The sequence below is a fragment of the Phragmites australis genome, chromosome 8 (assembly GCF_958298935.1).
Source record: "Phragmites australis chromosome 8, lpPhrAust1.1, whole genome shotgun sequence".
Lineage (NCBI taxonomy): Eukaryota > Viridiplantae > Streptophyta > Magnoliopsida > Poales > Poaceae > Phragmites > Phragmites australis.
In genome coordinates this window covers 4,208,176-4,225,469 of record NC_084928.1, presented here as the reverse complement: position 1 = coordinate 4,225,469, position 17,294 = coordinate 4,208,176, and the positions used below count along the sequence as shown (strand labels likewise).

Here is a 17,294-nt window from a genome sequence, read left to right as displayed (position 1 = left end):
TGATGCCTTCGAGGTGACAAAGGGTTTGGACCTCGACGCGACCAAGGCAGTGCCTTCTAGGCGCAGAGGATTTTAACCTCGACACTCTTGGCTATTGAAGGTTTCTTGAAGGTCCACAATGTGGTCTACTTCAAGCTTGCTCTTCACGACTATATTGTCGACATAGGCCTCCACGTTGAGACTTAAATGTTGCTTTAGGATTTTTCATACTAGGCGAGAGAAGGTGACTCTAGCATTCCAGAGCCTGAAGGGCATCCGGACATAACAATACACCCCAAATGGGGTGATGAAGCTAGTCTTGTCTTCATTTTTAGCGCCCATCCACACCTTGTGGTACCCGGAGTATGCATCCAAAAAGCTAAGTAACTCACAGCTAGCGTTAGAGTCCACCCGCTGGTCTATGCAAGGGAGCAGGTAGGGGTCTTCAGGGTAGACTTTGTTAAGCATTTGTGGAGTTGATGCACATGCGTTATTTTTCTTTAGGCTTCTTGACTAGGATAGAATTTGAGAGCCACTCTAAGTGGATGATTTCTCGGATGACGCCGGCCTTCAGCAGCTTTTGTACCTCCTCCTTTGCGGCCTATACTTGCTTGATTGATAGCTTATGGAGCCTCTGTCGCACCGGCCTAGCCTACGGGTCGGCCCAGAGGGTGTGCTCAATGATATGGTGATCTACCCTAGGGAGGTCCTACGGGGACCACGTGAATACATCAGAGTTGTCCTTTAGAAGGGCTATCAGTTGGGCTTCTTGCCCCGGAGGAGGTCTGCCCCAATTTGGAACATTCGAATAGAGTTCCTCATACCCAATGAAACGTGCTTGACGTCCCCCTACGGTCGGGGCTTCAAAGGGGCCAAATGCTCGGGGCACATTGGAGGGAGGTCTTCGAGGGAGCCTTCGGTCATGTTGTGCATGTGGCGACTGTCAAGTGGGGCCGGGTGTCCGTATTTGATGCGCCTAGCTAGGTGTTGATCACCATTGATGGTGATAAACCCCTAGGGCCCTGACATCTTCACGTAGAGGTAATTGTGATGGGGGACTACTCCGAATTGGTTAAGGGTACCCTGACCTAGGATGACATTGTTGGTGTAAGGCGTGTCTATGACGCCGAAGGTGATCATCTCGATCTACATGGCGTGGCCTTCGCCGAATGCGACTGGTAATTCTATTCGAACGTGACCATAAAAGGCAGGTAGAGTTATATGTCTTATATTTACCACTAGAGAGCGGACCAGCCCAGTAATTATCCATACGATTGGTAAGACGGTTGTCCTAGCGACATGTCATCTATTTTGACATCGCACTGTACCAGCGTGTCAGATGCTCACTACCTGCACCATTATGTCAGACGACCACTACTTACACCGTGATGCTATTCGATCACCACTACACTAACATTAAATGTTAGTCACTTGACTATACATAGAGAAGGTCAGAGCCTAGCGATCTTCGAACCCAGACTTCTGAGATCAAGGACCTCGGAGGTCCCTAATGATAATTCCCCTCATCAACAACCAAATGTCTAATTTCTTGGCCACCTAGACAAGTCAAGTGGTGACAAGGGATCCAAACACGTCCTTAGCTGTGGCACTTGCTGCCATGCGGCGTGACGAGTAATACGGAACGGGCTGAACGGCGTGACGAGTTCGGCTCCGGCCTCTGAAAACCCAGATCTCCTTCGGCCCGCACACGCTACTTCTTTTCTTGGGCTAGTTTTGTTGGCATTCTATTATATGGGCTGAAATTCGCAGGACGTAAAACGAGACTCCTCGCTGGCCTTCTAAGACAACCATAATCTGACGGGCCTATGCTGCTTTCAAAGATTGAAATGAAGAACCTGTCTGGATCTGAATTTCTGCAAGCGCTCCCAAACCGTAGCTGGGCCTGTCAGTCGCCGAACGATTATTAGTAACAACAGAGCTGAGTGCACGATTTTTTTTATTTTTACATTTTCAAATAGAAAAATTACAAATATATAGGGTTATTTAAAAAAAATACAAATCTAAACTCGGATGACAAGCTACTTGCCACACTTCCGATAAATGATGTTTAAAATAAAAATATTACGTTCTAATACTCTTAAAATTCAAAACACTAACGAATAGTCATGGGAAATTCTAAAACAAATTATAGCGTAGAGTATGCTATTATCTAGCTCCCTATAAAATTTCAGATAAAAATATGGTTCGTACAATGAAACAAAGATAGGTTTCAAGGATCTAAATTTTATCCTTTTTGTTTCTCATCACACAAGTAATTATTTGAGTTAGAAATATTTAGAGAGCTAGATGATAGTATCATCTATACCATACAATTTTTTATGGGTATTTTGATAGTGTTTTGAATTTTAAGAGTATTAAATATAGTTTTTTTAAACATGTCGCTAGTTCTCAGAGCAACAAGAGATCCGCAAATCAAAAGCAATCAGTTTCTGTTCTCCCCTCGTTGCAACAAGTCAGAAACGATTCCTCTCTCTGGATGCCATTTCCTGACAAACACCACCAAATTGTCAGCTCATCCTTGTGCTGCCCGCTCCAGGAACCTATTGATCCTTGAGCTGCTTGCGCCAGCTTACTGAAGATGTTATCAAGGGGATCTGCTTGCTCGGCTCCAGCTTCCCAGCATGGCCGCATCAGAAGTTCAGACCTCAGATACCTCGGAATCTCAGCTACTACCGCTGTCTGATTGCTGTTCTACACACGCGAAATACCCAGATCCTGGAGATCCGCTTCCATTTTCCTTTAATCGCAGATGACACCAGTCTGATCCCACGACTCTCTGTATGTATCTGGGAAACGTTAGAATATAGGATCACGATACCATTCTTAGTAATCATCGCGATATATTATACCTCTCGATCTCTGAATAAACGATTTCAGGTGATCAGTATCACAACAGATTAGGTGGCGAAAGGAGCACGAGATCCAGCAGCCAGACCAGCGAGGCTGGCTGCGAGTGGTCACCTACACATCATCACATGGCGGCAGTATCACTGTCAGCTGCTGAATTCCATTCCTGTTTTCTACAGGGCCATCCGCCCCATCTCACTGCGCCATTTCCATCACCTGGCCATGCCTGCCTGAAGAAACGATTCTTGGTTGAAAAAGAAATGCATGAATAATTGAGACGTGCACAAGCACAAGTGGATAGCAACCACTTGATGGCAGTAATTATCTGAAGCCAAAACGTGGTTAACACGCACAAATATATCATTACCGCTGCTTTCCTGTTTGCCTCTGCATCGTTGCAGCATCAATCAGACACGCCCGGACCCCTGCAAGCATCCAAGAACTCGGCGGGGCCGCGGCGCGGGGGGAGCGGCGGTTCGGATAGCCAGCGCTGATAGCAGCAACGACGCAAGAGCAAGGCGAGTAGGGTCAGCTAGCTGACGCGAGACAGGTGTAATGGCAGGTGTCATGGCATGTCCGGCCGCTGCTACCCGGAAGCTTCCTGGAACCTGCCATGGTGCCCTCACTCGGTCCCAGTCCAAGCTACCACGGCCGATGGAAACCAGAAATCTTTTTCGAGCGCGCTGCTCTGCTCAGGCTGTCTCCCTAACATGCCTACTTTTCATTTTTTATTTTTTCAGTAACTTTTCTGAATAACTTTTTTGAGCAATTTTTTTAAATTTTTTTCTCGTTACCTTTTTTAACCTTATTCGGAAAATTTATTCAGAAAACTTATCTAGATAACTTATGTCGATAACCTTTTTAAAAAAAATTCCAAAAAAATATGAAGGAAAAAACTTTCCAAATATAGAGAGTATTGGGGAGGGTGCGCCAAATAGTACGGTCCTATGGAAACGGACGGACGCCGCTCCCCCCGGCCTCTCACTCTCATCACTTATCAGGCATATCGTCTCAAATTGCACGATCGGATCTCGCTAATCAATCAGTTGTAGTTGCTTGTTGCATTGATGATCAACTGATCCGAAAACATTTCGAGGCTCAACCGAGGACCAGTAGTTATGCAGAATCTCTGCTTACAATCTCTATTATATAAATGAGACGAGTTAATACGAGTTAGTTCTCATATCACTCTTTTTATTCAATAAAAACTTTTAAAAATTAAATAATTTATTTATTTTTATTATTTACCCTCATTTTTCGATCTTTTACCAGTTACAGATAGGATATAGAACATATTTTATTGATAAAAATAAATAATGAAAATAAAAGAAAAATTAACAAATAACCGATTCATTATTATCCTATCTAAAATCAAAATATGATATTACTTTTAACATATTCATTTAACGCCACCCTCTCGTAACACTACACATCTTCAAAACTTAAATTTATATTTACTATTATTACATCTAATATTTATATCTTTATTGTAATTTTGGGACATTCAGCTAATATATATAAAAACTCAGTTCTTCTCAGATGCACTAGCACCTGAAACTTGAGTGCGAGATCTTTCCAGAGGTCTCGGTGCCAGTTTCACTGTGAGATAGATGCAGCTGCAGATTAGTAGATCAGCAGTCGCATCAGACTGATCCGATCCGATCCGATCCGAACCCAATAATCCGTCCACTCTCACACTCGGCAGTGGATTTGCTCCCCATCCCGCGGGCCCGCCGCATCCCCACAATTCGATACCCCTGGCATCTCAAGTCTCGCGAGGTAGTTGGCCGCGCGCCCCCATCCGGACAGGAGACAGTTATTAAAGGAGCTCGAGGCGCCTTGCAAACAAAGCGAGCACTGCCACTGCCGCTCCCAATCGCCCATACCCGAAGACGCAAGAGGAAGGACGAGGAGATGATGGCAGACGTGCGCTTGCCTCAGATGGGCGGCGCTCGCATGGCTTCCCCGACCGCGGCTAGATCCTCAGCACGTAAACGCACCCGCGGTTAGGTGCGGCGTGGGCTCGCCGCGTCCACGTACGTATTGCAGAGTTGCTTGTCGCTGCTGCGGCTTGCGGTCGAGGGGCTGCGAGAGGCTGTGCGTGCCTGTCAATGGTCATCATGGCCGGGATGCTCCCCGGCGTGGAGTGCGCGCGGCGGCGGCGGCTGTGGCAGGGCGCGGCGGAGGCGGTGCCCGGCGGCACGAGGCGGTCCTCGTTCTGCCTGTACGCGGCTGGGCACGGAGGGCACCCAGCTGGCCTTGGCGGCGCCGGCAATTCTGGCAAGGTAGTGGAACTGATCAATCGATTGTGACATTCTTGTTGCTAGGATAAGATCGTGGAGTGATTGATTTTCTTGGGGATTTGTATGCAGCAGCGGAGCGGCGTGATGGAGACGATACACGGGTGGACGCTGGACAGCAATGCGCGGGAGGCCAAGGAGCGGCTGGACCAGAAGCTCAGGAGCAAGAGGGAGACCGTCATCAAGAGGTACTCCACGATCATATCAAACACGTCGATAAATATTTGTTCGTGTCAGTCTGATGCAAAAGACGCAAGAACAAATTAATCAGGAAAATTTTGATCATGCAGGCATCACAGCACGGGGAGCATAAAGCTGAGCAGGGCCCACGGAAGCGGCGACGGAGGCGAGGGGAGCTCGACGACGTCGGCGGCGGTGCTGGGCGTGCAGCGGGAGGTGTACTTGAAGAAGGGGGTGATGCAGCGGTTGATGCGGTGGAGCCGGCCGCGGTGGGACGCGGCGGAGCAGGCGGAGTGCGCGGTGTGCCTCGACGAGTTCCGCGCGGGCGACGTCCTGGCGCACCTCCCCTGCGGGCACCGCTTCCACTGGGCCTGCGCGCTGCCCTGGCTCGAGGGCACCTCCCGTTGCCCCTTCTGCCGCGCCGCCGTCAACGCTAACCCCCATGCCGCCGCCTAGTGGCTCGGGCCTGCTGGCCGTCGACGCTGACGCAGGACGCGTACGCTGGCGGCCGGTGCGGGCAGCTAGTAGATAGCTATGGACCCAGTTCGGCACGCCATGCCATTGCCATGCCAGTGCAGTGCGGCAGTGTTGTTGCGCTCTGTCCTTTGTAGAGTTGCAGTGGAGCACTGGAGGCTGGCGAGTGGAAGCTGTAGAGTGGTCAGACGCGTCCGAGAAAGCCGTCATTTTCTTGCCGGTTTTGCTTGCATGCTTTGGGAGCTTATGCTCTGCCATTCCAGCGGTCTTGTGAGCAATCGATGAACCGTTGGTAGCAACGGCGTCCCATTGCATGTGTAAATGATCTTCTGATCGGGAAAAGAAAAGCTAGATTTTGTTGGCATAACTCCAGCTCTAAGTTATATGCAGTTTTAGAATTTGTAAAATAAAATAAAATAATTTAAATATATATTTTTAATTTAAAATAAAGATAAGATATTTAAATAAAAAATTCTCAATCTATTCATAGCTCCGGCTCTAAAAATTTGACTAACTCTGCCAGGCCTGTAATCGACTCTCGTTCCTTCTGGCAGCTCCTAATAATGACACAATATTTGCTACAACGACGTCTCTAATGGCGCATCATGTCCGTTTCGGTTGCGTCGCCGTGCAACAGCTTTACCACCGCCACATCTCCAATGGCGGTGAAAAGCCTCTCCCCGCATGGAATCTAAGAAAAAAGAAAGACTCTGATCGATGTTGGTGTGTACGAATGTGATATGATTTGCAGTCTCATCGTCTCCATTTGCTTGCCGCTGCTGATGGAAACCTCTGTCCAGAAAGGGATTCCACTAGGGTATTTGGCGCCATAATTTTGCCACTTGAATATTTAATAATTTACCACTCTTGAATATTTGATATCAAATTTACTACTCTAGCTTATTATTAATAACTCAAGTGGCCTTATATATCAGTGAAAATAAGAATTGCTATTTTTTAAAAGTGGCAAAAAATTAAATGACTCGTATTTGATATGAGGCTCAGTGTGATGTATGTCAAACAACAAAAACATTTTTTCAGAGTTTCCTTTCCTCAGAGGGAAGGAGTAGATAAAGAACAGCTGTTTGTCTCATGGAAGAGATTTTTTTTTTAACGGGCTATGATGGGCCTGAAAGCGCACATCCGAATAGGCCACCGTTGTCTGGCTACCTGACCTAGTTACAAGGCCCGGGCGAAGGCCCTTGCACACGACGTTTAGGGGGTGTTTGGTTCTCATATAAGTTTGTCATATTTAAAATTAATGAAGTATGATTTTATAAAAAAATATGACAAGCAAAATTTTAACTATAAGTATAATAAAATTAGTAAAAAATGAGTATATGACATATAGATCTGCAGACTAATAAAGTGTAGCTTATCATAATTGTAACGGTCAATTAAATATTTATTCAATCTATAATAGGATTAACTTTAGACGTGGTAAACTTAAATGTGAATTAAACAGATAATTAATACCATACAGGAACTTTGACGTGATTGGCACGGTGGCCTCGGTAATATAATCACGGGTGAGACTACCTAAAAAGAAGATCCATGGCTTAGATCAGTGGCCTGTATTGCACTTGGTGGGTGTGCTGGTCTACCATCTCCTTAAACGGGGGAGTGGAGTTGTAATTTGTGGCGGAGGGGTAAGCGTACGCACAGCTCCTACCAAAATTCAATTTAAAACTCTTTAGTTTTGTGTTTCAAAACGAAAGGTGCCAAATTCAAATTCATTTTTTCAAGTTTCTGATAGTAGTCCGAAGCCAAGTTTGGGCACGAAAAACGAACTGACCTGTGCGTGGCGCCCATCTTGATATCCTGTTTCTATGCCGTGCAGTTTCACAGCAATCTTCCAGCCCATAATTCGCTCGAGGGCACCTCCCGCTGCCCCTTCTGCCGCGCCGCCCTGGACGCCGGCACCCATGCCGCCGCCGCCGCCGCCGCCTAGGATTGTGGCTCTTGCCGGCCGTCGTCGCTGACGCAGGACGCTGGCCGGGGCGGCCACCTAGTAGCCATCGGTCCAGGCATCCAGCTCGGCACGCCATGGCATTAGCGTGCTAGTGCTAGTGCAGTGCAGCAGTGCACGTTGTTGCTGGCCTTTGTAGTGGAGAGTCGGAGACTGCTGAAACGCGCACGAAAAAGCCGTGAATCCCTTGCCGGTTCTGCACGCTTCGAGCGCACGATATGTTCAGCATGTTCTGCCGTCTCCGTGGTTTCGCGAGCAATCGATGAACATTTTATTACGGCGGGTAGGCATTAACCGTTGGTACATTGCATGCTTAGATTTATCGTCTTATCGAGAAAGAGACAAAAAATGTAATTTAGACCAAGCTAGCTGCAAAGAAACCACCAGCTGAACTTGTTATTCCAGTCTGATCATTCCAGACCAATATTTTGAGAATGTTGGCAAGCAAGGGCCCCGGCATCTTCCAGGTGCTGCACCCCACGCTGCGCGAAGGCCGCCTCCTGATGATGAGGGGTGGCAGCTGGTGATGGGGAAGCGTAGGTGGCAGGAGCGACCCTCGAGTCCCCTGCCACCTCCCTCGCGGCCGGTTCCGGCGGATCTCGCGGCTAGTTCTGACACGGTTCTGAGCTCGTTTTGAAATAATGACCGGAGTTTCCGATGTTCACCGGATACTTCGGGTTAGGTCAACCAGAACAGTGACGGCTAGTTTTTGAGGATAGCTATAAATACCTCCCCACCTCTTTACATTGAATGCTTACTGTTGCTGCTGAGCTACTCTTTGACAAAGCCTCCCAAAACATTCAAGAGCCTATCCAAACCTCTCTAGTGCTTAGATTGTTCCAAGAATTGAGAGATAGAGTTTGGAAGTGTGATTTGAGTTGTTGAGCCAAAATCCAATATTTGAGCATTGAGTTCGTTATCAAGCGTTCACTTGTGATCCTTTTCTCTTGGAGCCTCGTGCTCCTAGACGGCAAGACATCGCCTGTAGAGTACCCAAGGATTGTGGAGTGCCACGAGAAGTTTGTAATCGCCCGTTGATTTGAGTAAGAAAACCTAGTTTGATCTTTGTGGTCGTTAGAAGAGGATAGAGTTGAAAAAGATCCGGCTCTTTGTGAGCTCCTCAACGGAGACATAGGCGATTCTTAGTGAGGTGGCCGAACTTCGGGATAAATCCTTGTCTCCTTAATTTTCGTGCAAGTTTTTGTAGTTTTGAAAATTTTCCCAAATCTTATTATTCGTGAGTGTTTTACTGCAGGGTATTGTTGATAAAGTCTTTTTACACCTAGTAGAACCTGTGGTAACTCTTAGACTCTAGTAGACTTGCTTAGATTCATTTCGATTTCGCAATCCTGTATAATCCGGATAAGACTGGATACTCCAGACACCCGGAGTATCCGAACTTCATCGGAGTATCCGGACTCTGTTAATCCGCTGCTGAGTTTTAAATTTCAGAAACGCCTATTCACCCCCCCTCTAGGCAACATCAAGTACATTCAGTTCTGACGTGTTCACCAGCTCCATCGCTGGACCTTCCGGCGTGTTCAAATGAGCCATCCTGTGCTTTCCTCAGTGTAAAATACTCCAACATTGCTTTGCTTCATTATCAGACCATCCGGTGTGTTAAACTACACCAAACCGAATTTTGACATCTTCTCTACAACAAATGCTCTGATGTGCACACTACTGATCTCCGGACCTCTCGACATGTAAAATCCTTGAGCTTCTACTCAGAAATGCTCCGGCATTCATGTCTTCACGTCGCCGGATCATTTGGCGTGTAAAAACACCTGACAAGAAAATACTCTGGCGTTCACAACTCCTCTACGCCGGACCATCTGGTGTAGTCATTTTTTCTAAGACTTCTCCAACTCAATCAAACTTTGTCCCAATTGCAGGGGCTTCTTGATGTATTTCATTCATGAGTCCTACTAACATATAAATATATATTCTTGATGAACATGTTAGTCTCAATGACTATGTTGTCATTAATAACCAAAATCAAAATCATGGCCTAATAAGACCATTTTTGCTACACTAGTTTTGGTTTGCCCTCACGTCCGGCTCCAGAGATTTTTTTTCTCGGCTCTCCCTCTGTCTTATCTCCTCTCTCTCTCTCTCTCTCTCTCTCTCTCTCTCTCTCCCTCCCTCTCTCTCTCTCTCTCTCATTGGAGGCAGGACCAAAGGGTGGCCTCGATTCCCTTGGCTCCGAAGGCATAGGACCCGATAGAGAGCTTACGGAGGTTGGTGGCCGCGGTGGTGAGTGTGGTGACGCTGTCATCGGTGACAATGCAGAGAGAGCAGAGCTTGAGGCATCACAGCCTCGGGCTGAGGCGGTCGGCGACGAGCGCAAGGGCTGGGTCTCCCACGCTGTTGGCGCGGTGGTTGCACTTGAGCGCGAGCTTGGATGCGGCAGGGAATTGCACGAGGAGGCGGGGCAATGCGACAGTGTCATGGAGCATCGATCGCTCGTCGAACTCAAGGCGGAGGCAGGAGGTGGCCGCGACGGCGAGCCAACGGTGGGAGATGAGGGAGCAGTGCTTGCAGTCACCAGAGCTGAGGAGGCCGAAGACCAGGGCTAGGAGCTCCTCGGGGAGGTCAGCAGTGTGGTCCTTTGCAGCCTCGCCTATCTCGGCGATGGAAGGTAGGAGTTGCGGTGTCGAAGGGAGGATGGGGGATGGAGGCGGAGGCTTGCTATGGTAGGGGGTGGAGCCTATCTCCATAAGCTGCATGTGGATGGAATTAGGTGGGGAGGAGGCCGGTGGGGGAGGTGTGTTCGGCATGGTCCACAACGGCAACCCAAGCTCCACGACAGCGAGCGGTGCGACAGTAGGCTTGAGTGGCTTCGGCTCGAGCGCCTGCTCGAGCTTAGATTTTTTTTGGTTTCCAGGAAACAGCTTCACTGCTAGGTTCAGGTGCTTGAGCTTAGATTTTTTTTTTGTTTCCGGGAAACAGCTTTACTGCTAGGTTCACAACCGACAGTAATAATGCTCGACTTTCACTACCGAGTATTCACTGTCGGAAACAAAACCGGTACAACCGACAGTGTTAGCCCGATCTATAGTAGTGTTATATGATTCTACCTGCAGCTCCTCCACTTGGGTTTCCTGTAGACGGCACTCGATCGGCACCTTTTGCTATGTAATTGCTCACCTTAATCGCTGCAAAAATCAAAATATAACACCATATTTTAGTCCTTTGGTTGGTATAACAACATATTTTGGACAACCGGTGGACGGGGCTAGGGCAGAGGCATCGCGCACCAAGGGGTTAGTGCAGCGTGGGTGGCGAGGACGGATCCGACGGCGAGGACGCCAATGGGGGCGGAGGCGGGGGCGTGATGTCAAAAGCGTGTGCATGTGCGAGATAGAGCTCGGCGAGAGAGGGTGCAAGCTAGAAGATGAGCTGGTGACCGTCGGATGGCGATAGGATGTTTTAGGATGTCTATCGTTTTTTCAATCCATTGAAAAATAGCAGCCCCTTTCAAATATTTTAGGTTTTGTGCTCGTTTCTATTTGAGTAAGTTGCACATTACACACCACGTTTAAATTCTAACGCAATGCCATGTTACTTCGCCGCGTTTGTCGTACGGTCTTTTCCGTTCTGGCTTGACCAAGGTGTGAGACTAGTCGGGTCTAGAGGAACTATTCATAGCGTATTTCCATAAATGAAAACGAGATGATACATGGCAAATTGTGAGTGTGCCCACCAAAAAGTAGTAATCCCTGAATTGCAATGTTTATATCGACAAATCACAAAAGCGGAACCTCTGGAACAGCAAACCATGCAATTTCCATTTGATACATGGCCAAGTCGAGCTTGTGTATTGTGTGTGTAGCGGGCCACGCTAAGCCAAACCGTGCAATCTACTTGCGCTCGCCAATCGATCCCATGTTCATGATATTTGCGATTTGTTTTTTTTTTATATTTTTATTTACTTAACAAAATTAGACGACGGTCTCAAAAGATAATAAAACTATTAGTTTAGATGACCTGTCACTAGATGAAGTGGCGATTTTTAGGCATGCCGCCCATTCATCATTATTAGGATTTAATAATTAAAAATTAAGAATTTACTAAAAATACAGTATATCTTGATGATAGAGTAGCATTGTACATATATTTGTTAACTTGTATAATATGTTTAATAATCATTATGAGGTTAATAAGGAATGTATGTATATTATAGATAATTCATCATGTTCTACACAGAAACTATTCCAAATTAGGAAAGAATTATCCAGATAACAAAATACGGAAGGTTACGCTTAAGATTTCGAGTATGTTATGCCTCGCTCACCCGATTATATAAGGAGGGGAGGGGGCTCGGAAGGCGAAAGTCGGAGAGAAAGTAGAAACAACCAATTGTGATCCACAACTGATTTAAGCCACGATCATATTCATCCGATAAGAGCTTTAAGATTTAGAGCACGATAAAATTTATAGGAGTAGATCTAGACACACTTCCATTATAATTGTCTTCTCTTAAGATTAATAAAGATAGTGCCAGATGTATGGTTATTATGCTAAAGGATGCCCAAACATATATAAAATTTCATGTCTTGCTCTTGGATATACACAAAGTTGATAAATATTTATTCTACTTTAAATAAGTATTTGTACAATCAACTTTTCTAATCTTCGACACATCCGGTGACAAGGTTGTAGCACACATTCAAAAATTTATAATTTCTTTAACATTCTAGCAATGTTTTCAGAACTCAAATTGCTTCAAATTTTAAAAAATTAATTAAAATTATAGGTCCCATTAAAAGCTACAATTTTCATATAAAAATTATCTTCATCCAAGTTTATATGAAAAATTTATGATTTTTTAAAGATTTATTGTGCAGTGAGGTAACCCTATCGCGATAGGTCACCTAAACTACTGCTAACGGTGGATCCTACCTTGTTGCTCTTTCATGGGTTATTTTTATAAAACTAGTTGAATGCCCGTGCGTTGCAACGGGTGTCAAAAATTTAGACATGACAACATGAGTATGAAGGTAGAACTATAGTACAAGATCCATAATCAGAAAGGATGTAGCAACAATGTTCTAAAGAGATGGTTCCAATAGGTGCATGATATAGGAATAAACCTTCAAATCATAATATTGTATGTGATGCTGCATGATAGAAAGTACAACAAACGATAAAAACTATATTAGCACTCAATCATGGGTACATAAATTACGATCGAATTAATTTTTTTTTCATCTTATGCTTGGGAGGATGCCCTTTTGCAAAGACCATGCAGCTACATTAATTAAATACCCTGACCAAGAACAAGGTGAATTTTTTTTTTCTTTGCAGTTACGACATGTAATTAAAGCATCGCGGTTCCTAATTTTAGACTGCCAGTGGAATCCTATCTAGGTGGAGACGGCAATATAGCAGTAGTGTGTGGTATTGGAATTATAATTCTGTCAACAGATCTCTATTGCCATTGCCAGACAAAATCTGTAGAGATGCAACTTGTTTATGCGATCTCTCAAATCATAGATGTTATCAATGTCAAATTGTTGTTGCAATCTCTCAAATCACGCTCAAAGTCAAGCCTCTAATCAAGATTGATCTAATCGGACGCGCAACCATCGAAGATCTTATTGCAATAGCTGAACAGTGATCACTAAATATCAAGCATTCCAGCAAGCAATGAATTTAGCTACCAGTGTCGGATCGGAAAAATTATTCTATTGCATACTAACAGCATCAAAGCAGGATTAAAAAAAACATTTGTATAACAATCTTCAGATAGCTAAACAAACCCTATTATGTGTGCTAAACATGCAAGGGAGGAGACCTGCACAAATAAAAATAAGTAAAATTAGATGGATAGAATTCAAAAAAAGCAAATCATGATTATGTAGAGTATAAATGACAAATATGCCACAAATACCTCGTATATGCCGTAAGGACCTCTCTGTAAACGATGTTCATCGTGTACGTACCACTTTGCTTTGAGCACTTCTTTTTTTTGTCATTAGACGGGACGGCGAGGACCCTGATGTTCGCTCTGGCGGTGGCTCTAGATAGCGCGACGTATAACTGACCGTGAGAGAACACCGACTCGGGCAGGTAAATGCCGACATTGGGGATGGTCTGCCCCTGTGCCTTGTTGACTGTCATGGCGAAGCTGAGCCTGATAGGAAACTGCTTCCTCTTGAACTGGAATGGGAACATCTCATCATCAGAGGGACATAGGGGGATCCGAGGCAGAAAAACCCTCTTTCCAGCATGTTGCCCCAGCACAATCTCTGCATCGATGGCATTTCTCTGGAACCCCCGGACCACCAACCTCGTCCCATTGCAAAGTCCGTTCGCGGGGTCAATGTTCCTAAGTAATATGATAGGGCAGTTCATCTTTAGCTTCAGAACATGTGGAGGCAGCCCGTTAGGTGTCAGCGAGTTAAGAAACTCAGGGGGGTAGTAATTATGGGGATCGTCTTCTGCACGATCAAAGCTATGGTACACAACCTCGTCACCTCGGAAGCGACCGATCATCTTCATATTAATATTATCCACACAATCGTTCCGTGTGGACAAGATAGCTCTTGAGGTGATGTAGTTTGGATCCGACATATTATCATCCAGCATTGGAAAAATGTTATCTATAAGTTTATCCAGGTCAGTGTCCTCCCCTGTATACGGCACGGATATCTCATCAGGAAGACGCACGTCTCCATCACCATTGGCCTCCTCGGTGCCACCACCGATGCGCAGTAGGTATTCCGCAAACCACGGGTCGCTCTGTGCCCTCATGTTGCGTACCAGCTTTAGGTGACGCATGCAATCCCAAAGGTACAACCTACGCAGCGACGCATCGATTATCTGAGCCCTTGACCCCTTTCGGACAACAGGGAGGACCTGCCTGAAATCTCCACCGAACACAACCGTCTTCCCACCGAACGGCAGTTCTGGTCGGCTCATTATATCACGCATGCTACTGTCCAAAGCCTCCACCGCCTGTCTCTTTGTCATGGAAGCCTCGTCCCAAATAATGAGACAAGCCGTCCGCAGAAGCTTGGCAATCCCACTCTGTTTTGTGAAGCTACAGAACGCACCATCGTCAATACTCAGCGGTATCTTGAAGCGCGAGTGCGCAGTTCTTCCTCCAGGCATTATGGAAGCTGCAACACCGGACGTAGCTGTTGCCACAGCAATCTTATTCTGCCCACGTATTGTTGCGAGCAACGCCTTGTACAGAAAAGTCTTCCCGGTGCCTCCAGGTCCATCCACAAAGAACACGCCGCCCTCGTCGCTATCAACAACAGATAGAATCTCATCGTAGGCGGCCCTCTGCTCGGTGTTGAGGGAGTCCGACAGAGTTGCGTCCTCAACATTGAGCTCGATGGTGGACTCCTCGAAGATCTCCCTGGGCACACCGTTGGCCGTGTCATGTGACTCATCGATCTCGGGAAGAGGGAATGACCTTATGTCCTTCCCCATTGACTGTAGCATATTCCTGATATCTATCAAAACCATCTGTTCTACAGCGACTGTGCATGAGTTATTGCAGCAATAGTCCTCCGACATTGGCTCTAGGTGCTTGTGCCAGAGTCCTCGCACGTCGCTGGGCTCACAGAATACCAGTATTGTTGCAAAGAGCCTTCGGAGCGATGATGGCATCTGGAACAACTCGGCTTCCGTAAGGCACTCGTCCAGTGTGTTGTCTGCTTCGATCAGGCCCCTTCTCTCTGCAGCTTCACGAAAGGTCGGTAGGATCTCGCCGTCAACCATCCTTAGGTCATCGTAGGAGGTGGCACCAGACACGTGGTTTAGGAGAACCCGGAGATAGTAGCGTTCCCCCTCCGTCGGATGAGCTGACACGATTCTACCAACCTGTCCACCAGTTTCTCGAACCCTTCTTTGCCAGAATTTTTTTTTCTTGCCTTTCTGCCAAGTATACCACTCGGAGAAATCCCGGTACAAGATACCCCGAGCATGCTCATGTAATCTGTTCGCCTCAAAGTACTCTGTCAGCATTGACTTCTCAGCACCTTCACGGTTTACCACTTGTCGGATATCTTGGCCCTCTTGAAACGAAACCATGTGCATGTTTGGGAGATGAAGTTGCAGCTGCATCACAGGTGGCGAGTTCTTGCTCAATTGAAAACCGTATATCCTCCACAAGGCTTCCGGAGGGGTCACCCACCTCGCGTCTCTATACTGCCTGATCTCATCGATGTTGCCATTGATGTCTGCCTTGTCAGCCTCGGTCACAGTCACAGAGGCCCGATCGTGGCCCTTGTATATGTACTTGAATAAGTATTTAACGGCCTTTATGCTCGAGCACGTCTCAACATTAATGTGGCAGTTGAACAGCTGCAGAAGGTAAGGGTTGTAAGGGACGACCCACCTGTTATCCAGCAGGTGTTTTCGAACCATCGCACAGCGGCCATCTTCACGTCTCCGATACACCGGGTAGGAGTCCTTGCCTTGTAAGGTAGTCACGTTGAAAGGACGCGGATAATGATTCTTGCATGACGGACGGTCCTTTGTGCATGGGCAATCGCGGTTTAGCACACCGCAAGGGCCATGCATCATATGCTTTACAACCATCTTGTACAGCTCTGGATACTTATGCTTCTCCGGGAGCTCGGCTGAGATGAGACAATCATACTGCTCGGGACATGTCAGCTTGTACCGCCCCAGCATGATGAGCAGGAAGTGGGCGTGCGGTAGGCCCCTCTTCTGGAACTCCACCACATAGACATATGCCTTCACCTTGCCAAGAATGTCCTTTTCAAGCAACTGTTTTTTTAGTTCCTCTAGCTTCGCCCTGAAAACACGCACAATGAGATCCGGACGATCCTGGGGTATCTGGCCAGGATAGAGTTCACGCGTGATCTCATCCCAGTTTGGGTTGCATGTCATTGTGAGGAAGACGTCCGGCTTCCCGTACTTCCGCACTAAAGCCATAGCATCCATGTACCGACGCCTCTTGTCTCGAGGTCCTCCAATAAATGACGTAGCCAGCACAGTCCGGTTTCCAATAGCGTTCGCTCTTCTCTCACCGGCATGCAAGCTGTCCACCAAGCCTTGGTACAGGTCCGCCCTTAACTCCTTCTGATGAGCCCATATGTAGTCCAGTCGTGAACTCTCGATCTTGATGTATGTGTCGACCGTGAATTGCTGAAAAAGACGCTTGCCAAACAACATTGAGTTGAATATCCCTGGCCGAATCTGGAATTTGTAGCAGTAGTAATCACGCACGGACACGCATAGCCTGCCACCAGAATCTGAACGGAGCATATGATGTTAGAAGCTAGTGTTGTACATAAGAGAGTACAGTGCCAAGAATTGATCGTGCAAACACCATCTGTTGAGAACACTAACCTGGGTCTTCATCATTATTACCACGAGCTTTACGAGCCGCTCGAGCCGCGTTCACCTCATCGATGGACACACCAACCTTTGGGATGTCGGTATGCCAGCCGAGTTCGCCTCTAGGGAAGAAGAGAGGGTATGACAGTGCATCGTAGCATCCATGATACGACCTAATGCCATATACTTCCCTGTTCTTC

General features: G+C 46.7%; 2 protein-coding genes across 3 annotated transcripts; one reads left to right on the top strand and one right to left on the bottom strand.

Moving 5' to 3' along the window:
* The first annotated feature begins 4,633 nt into the window (after window positions 1–4,633).
* LOC133926353 (E3 ubiquitin-protein ligase RDUF1-like) lies at window positions 4,634–6,168 on the top strand. Of its 2 annotated transcripts, none has more exons than XM_062372257.1 (3): window positions 4,634–5,132; window positions 5,223–5,335; window positions 5,438–6,168. In XM_062372257.1, exons 1-3 carry the CDS (start codon window positions 4,959–4,961, stop codon window positions 5,781–5,783), a joined length of 633 nt encoding a protein of 210 aa, XP_062228241.1. In that variant the 5' UTR covers window positions 4,634–4,958; the 3' UTR covers window positions 5,784–6,168. The 2 variants fall into 2 exon arrangements, with proteins under 2 accessions (XP_062228241.1, XP_062228239.1); XM_062372255.1 differs by having other exon boundaries at window positions 4,640–5,132; window positions 5,220–5,335.
* A 7,276-nt stretch (window positions 6,169–13,444) lies between these two features.
* LOC133926349 (uncharacterized) lies at window positions 13,445–17,137 on the bottom strand. The gene is made up of 3 exons (XM_062372243.1): window positions 17,107–17,137; window positions 13,667–17,009; window positions 13,445–13,570 (listed from the first exon to the last, which is right to left on the bottom strand). Exons 2-3 carry the CDS (start codon window positions 16,927–16,929, stop codon window positions 13,549–13,551), a joined length of 3,285 nt encoding a protein of 1,094 aa, XP_062228227.1. The 5' UTR covers window positions 16,930–17,009; window positions 17,107–17,137; the 3' UTR covers window positions 13,445–13,548.
* Between the last annotated feature and the right edge of the window lie 157 nt (window positions 17,138–17,294).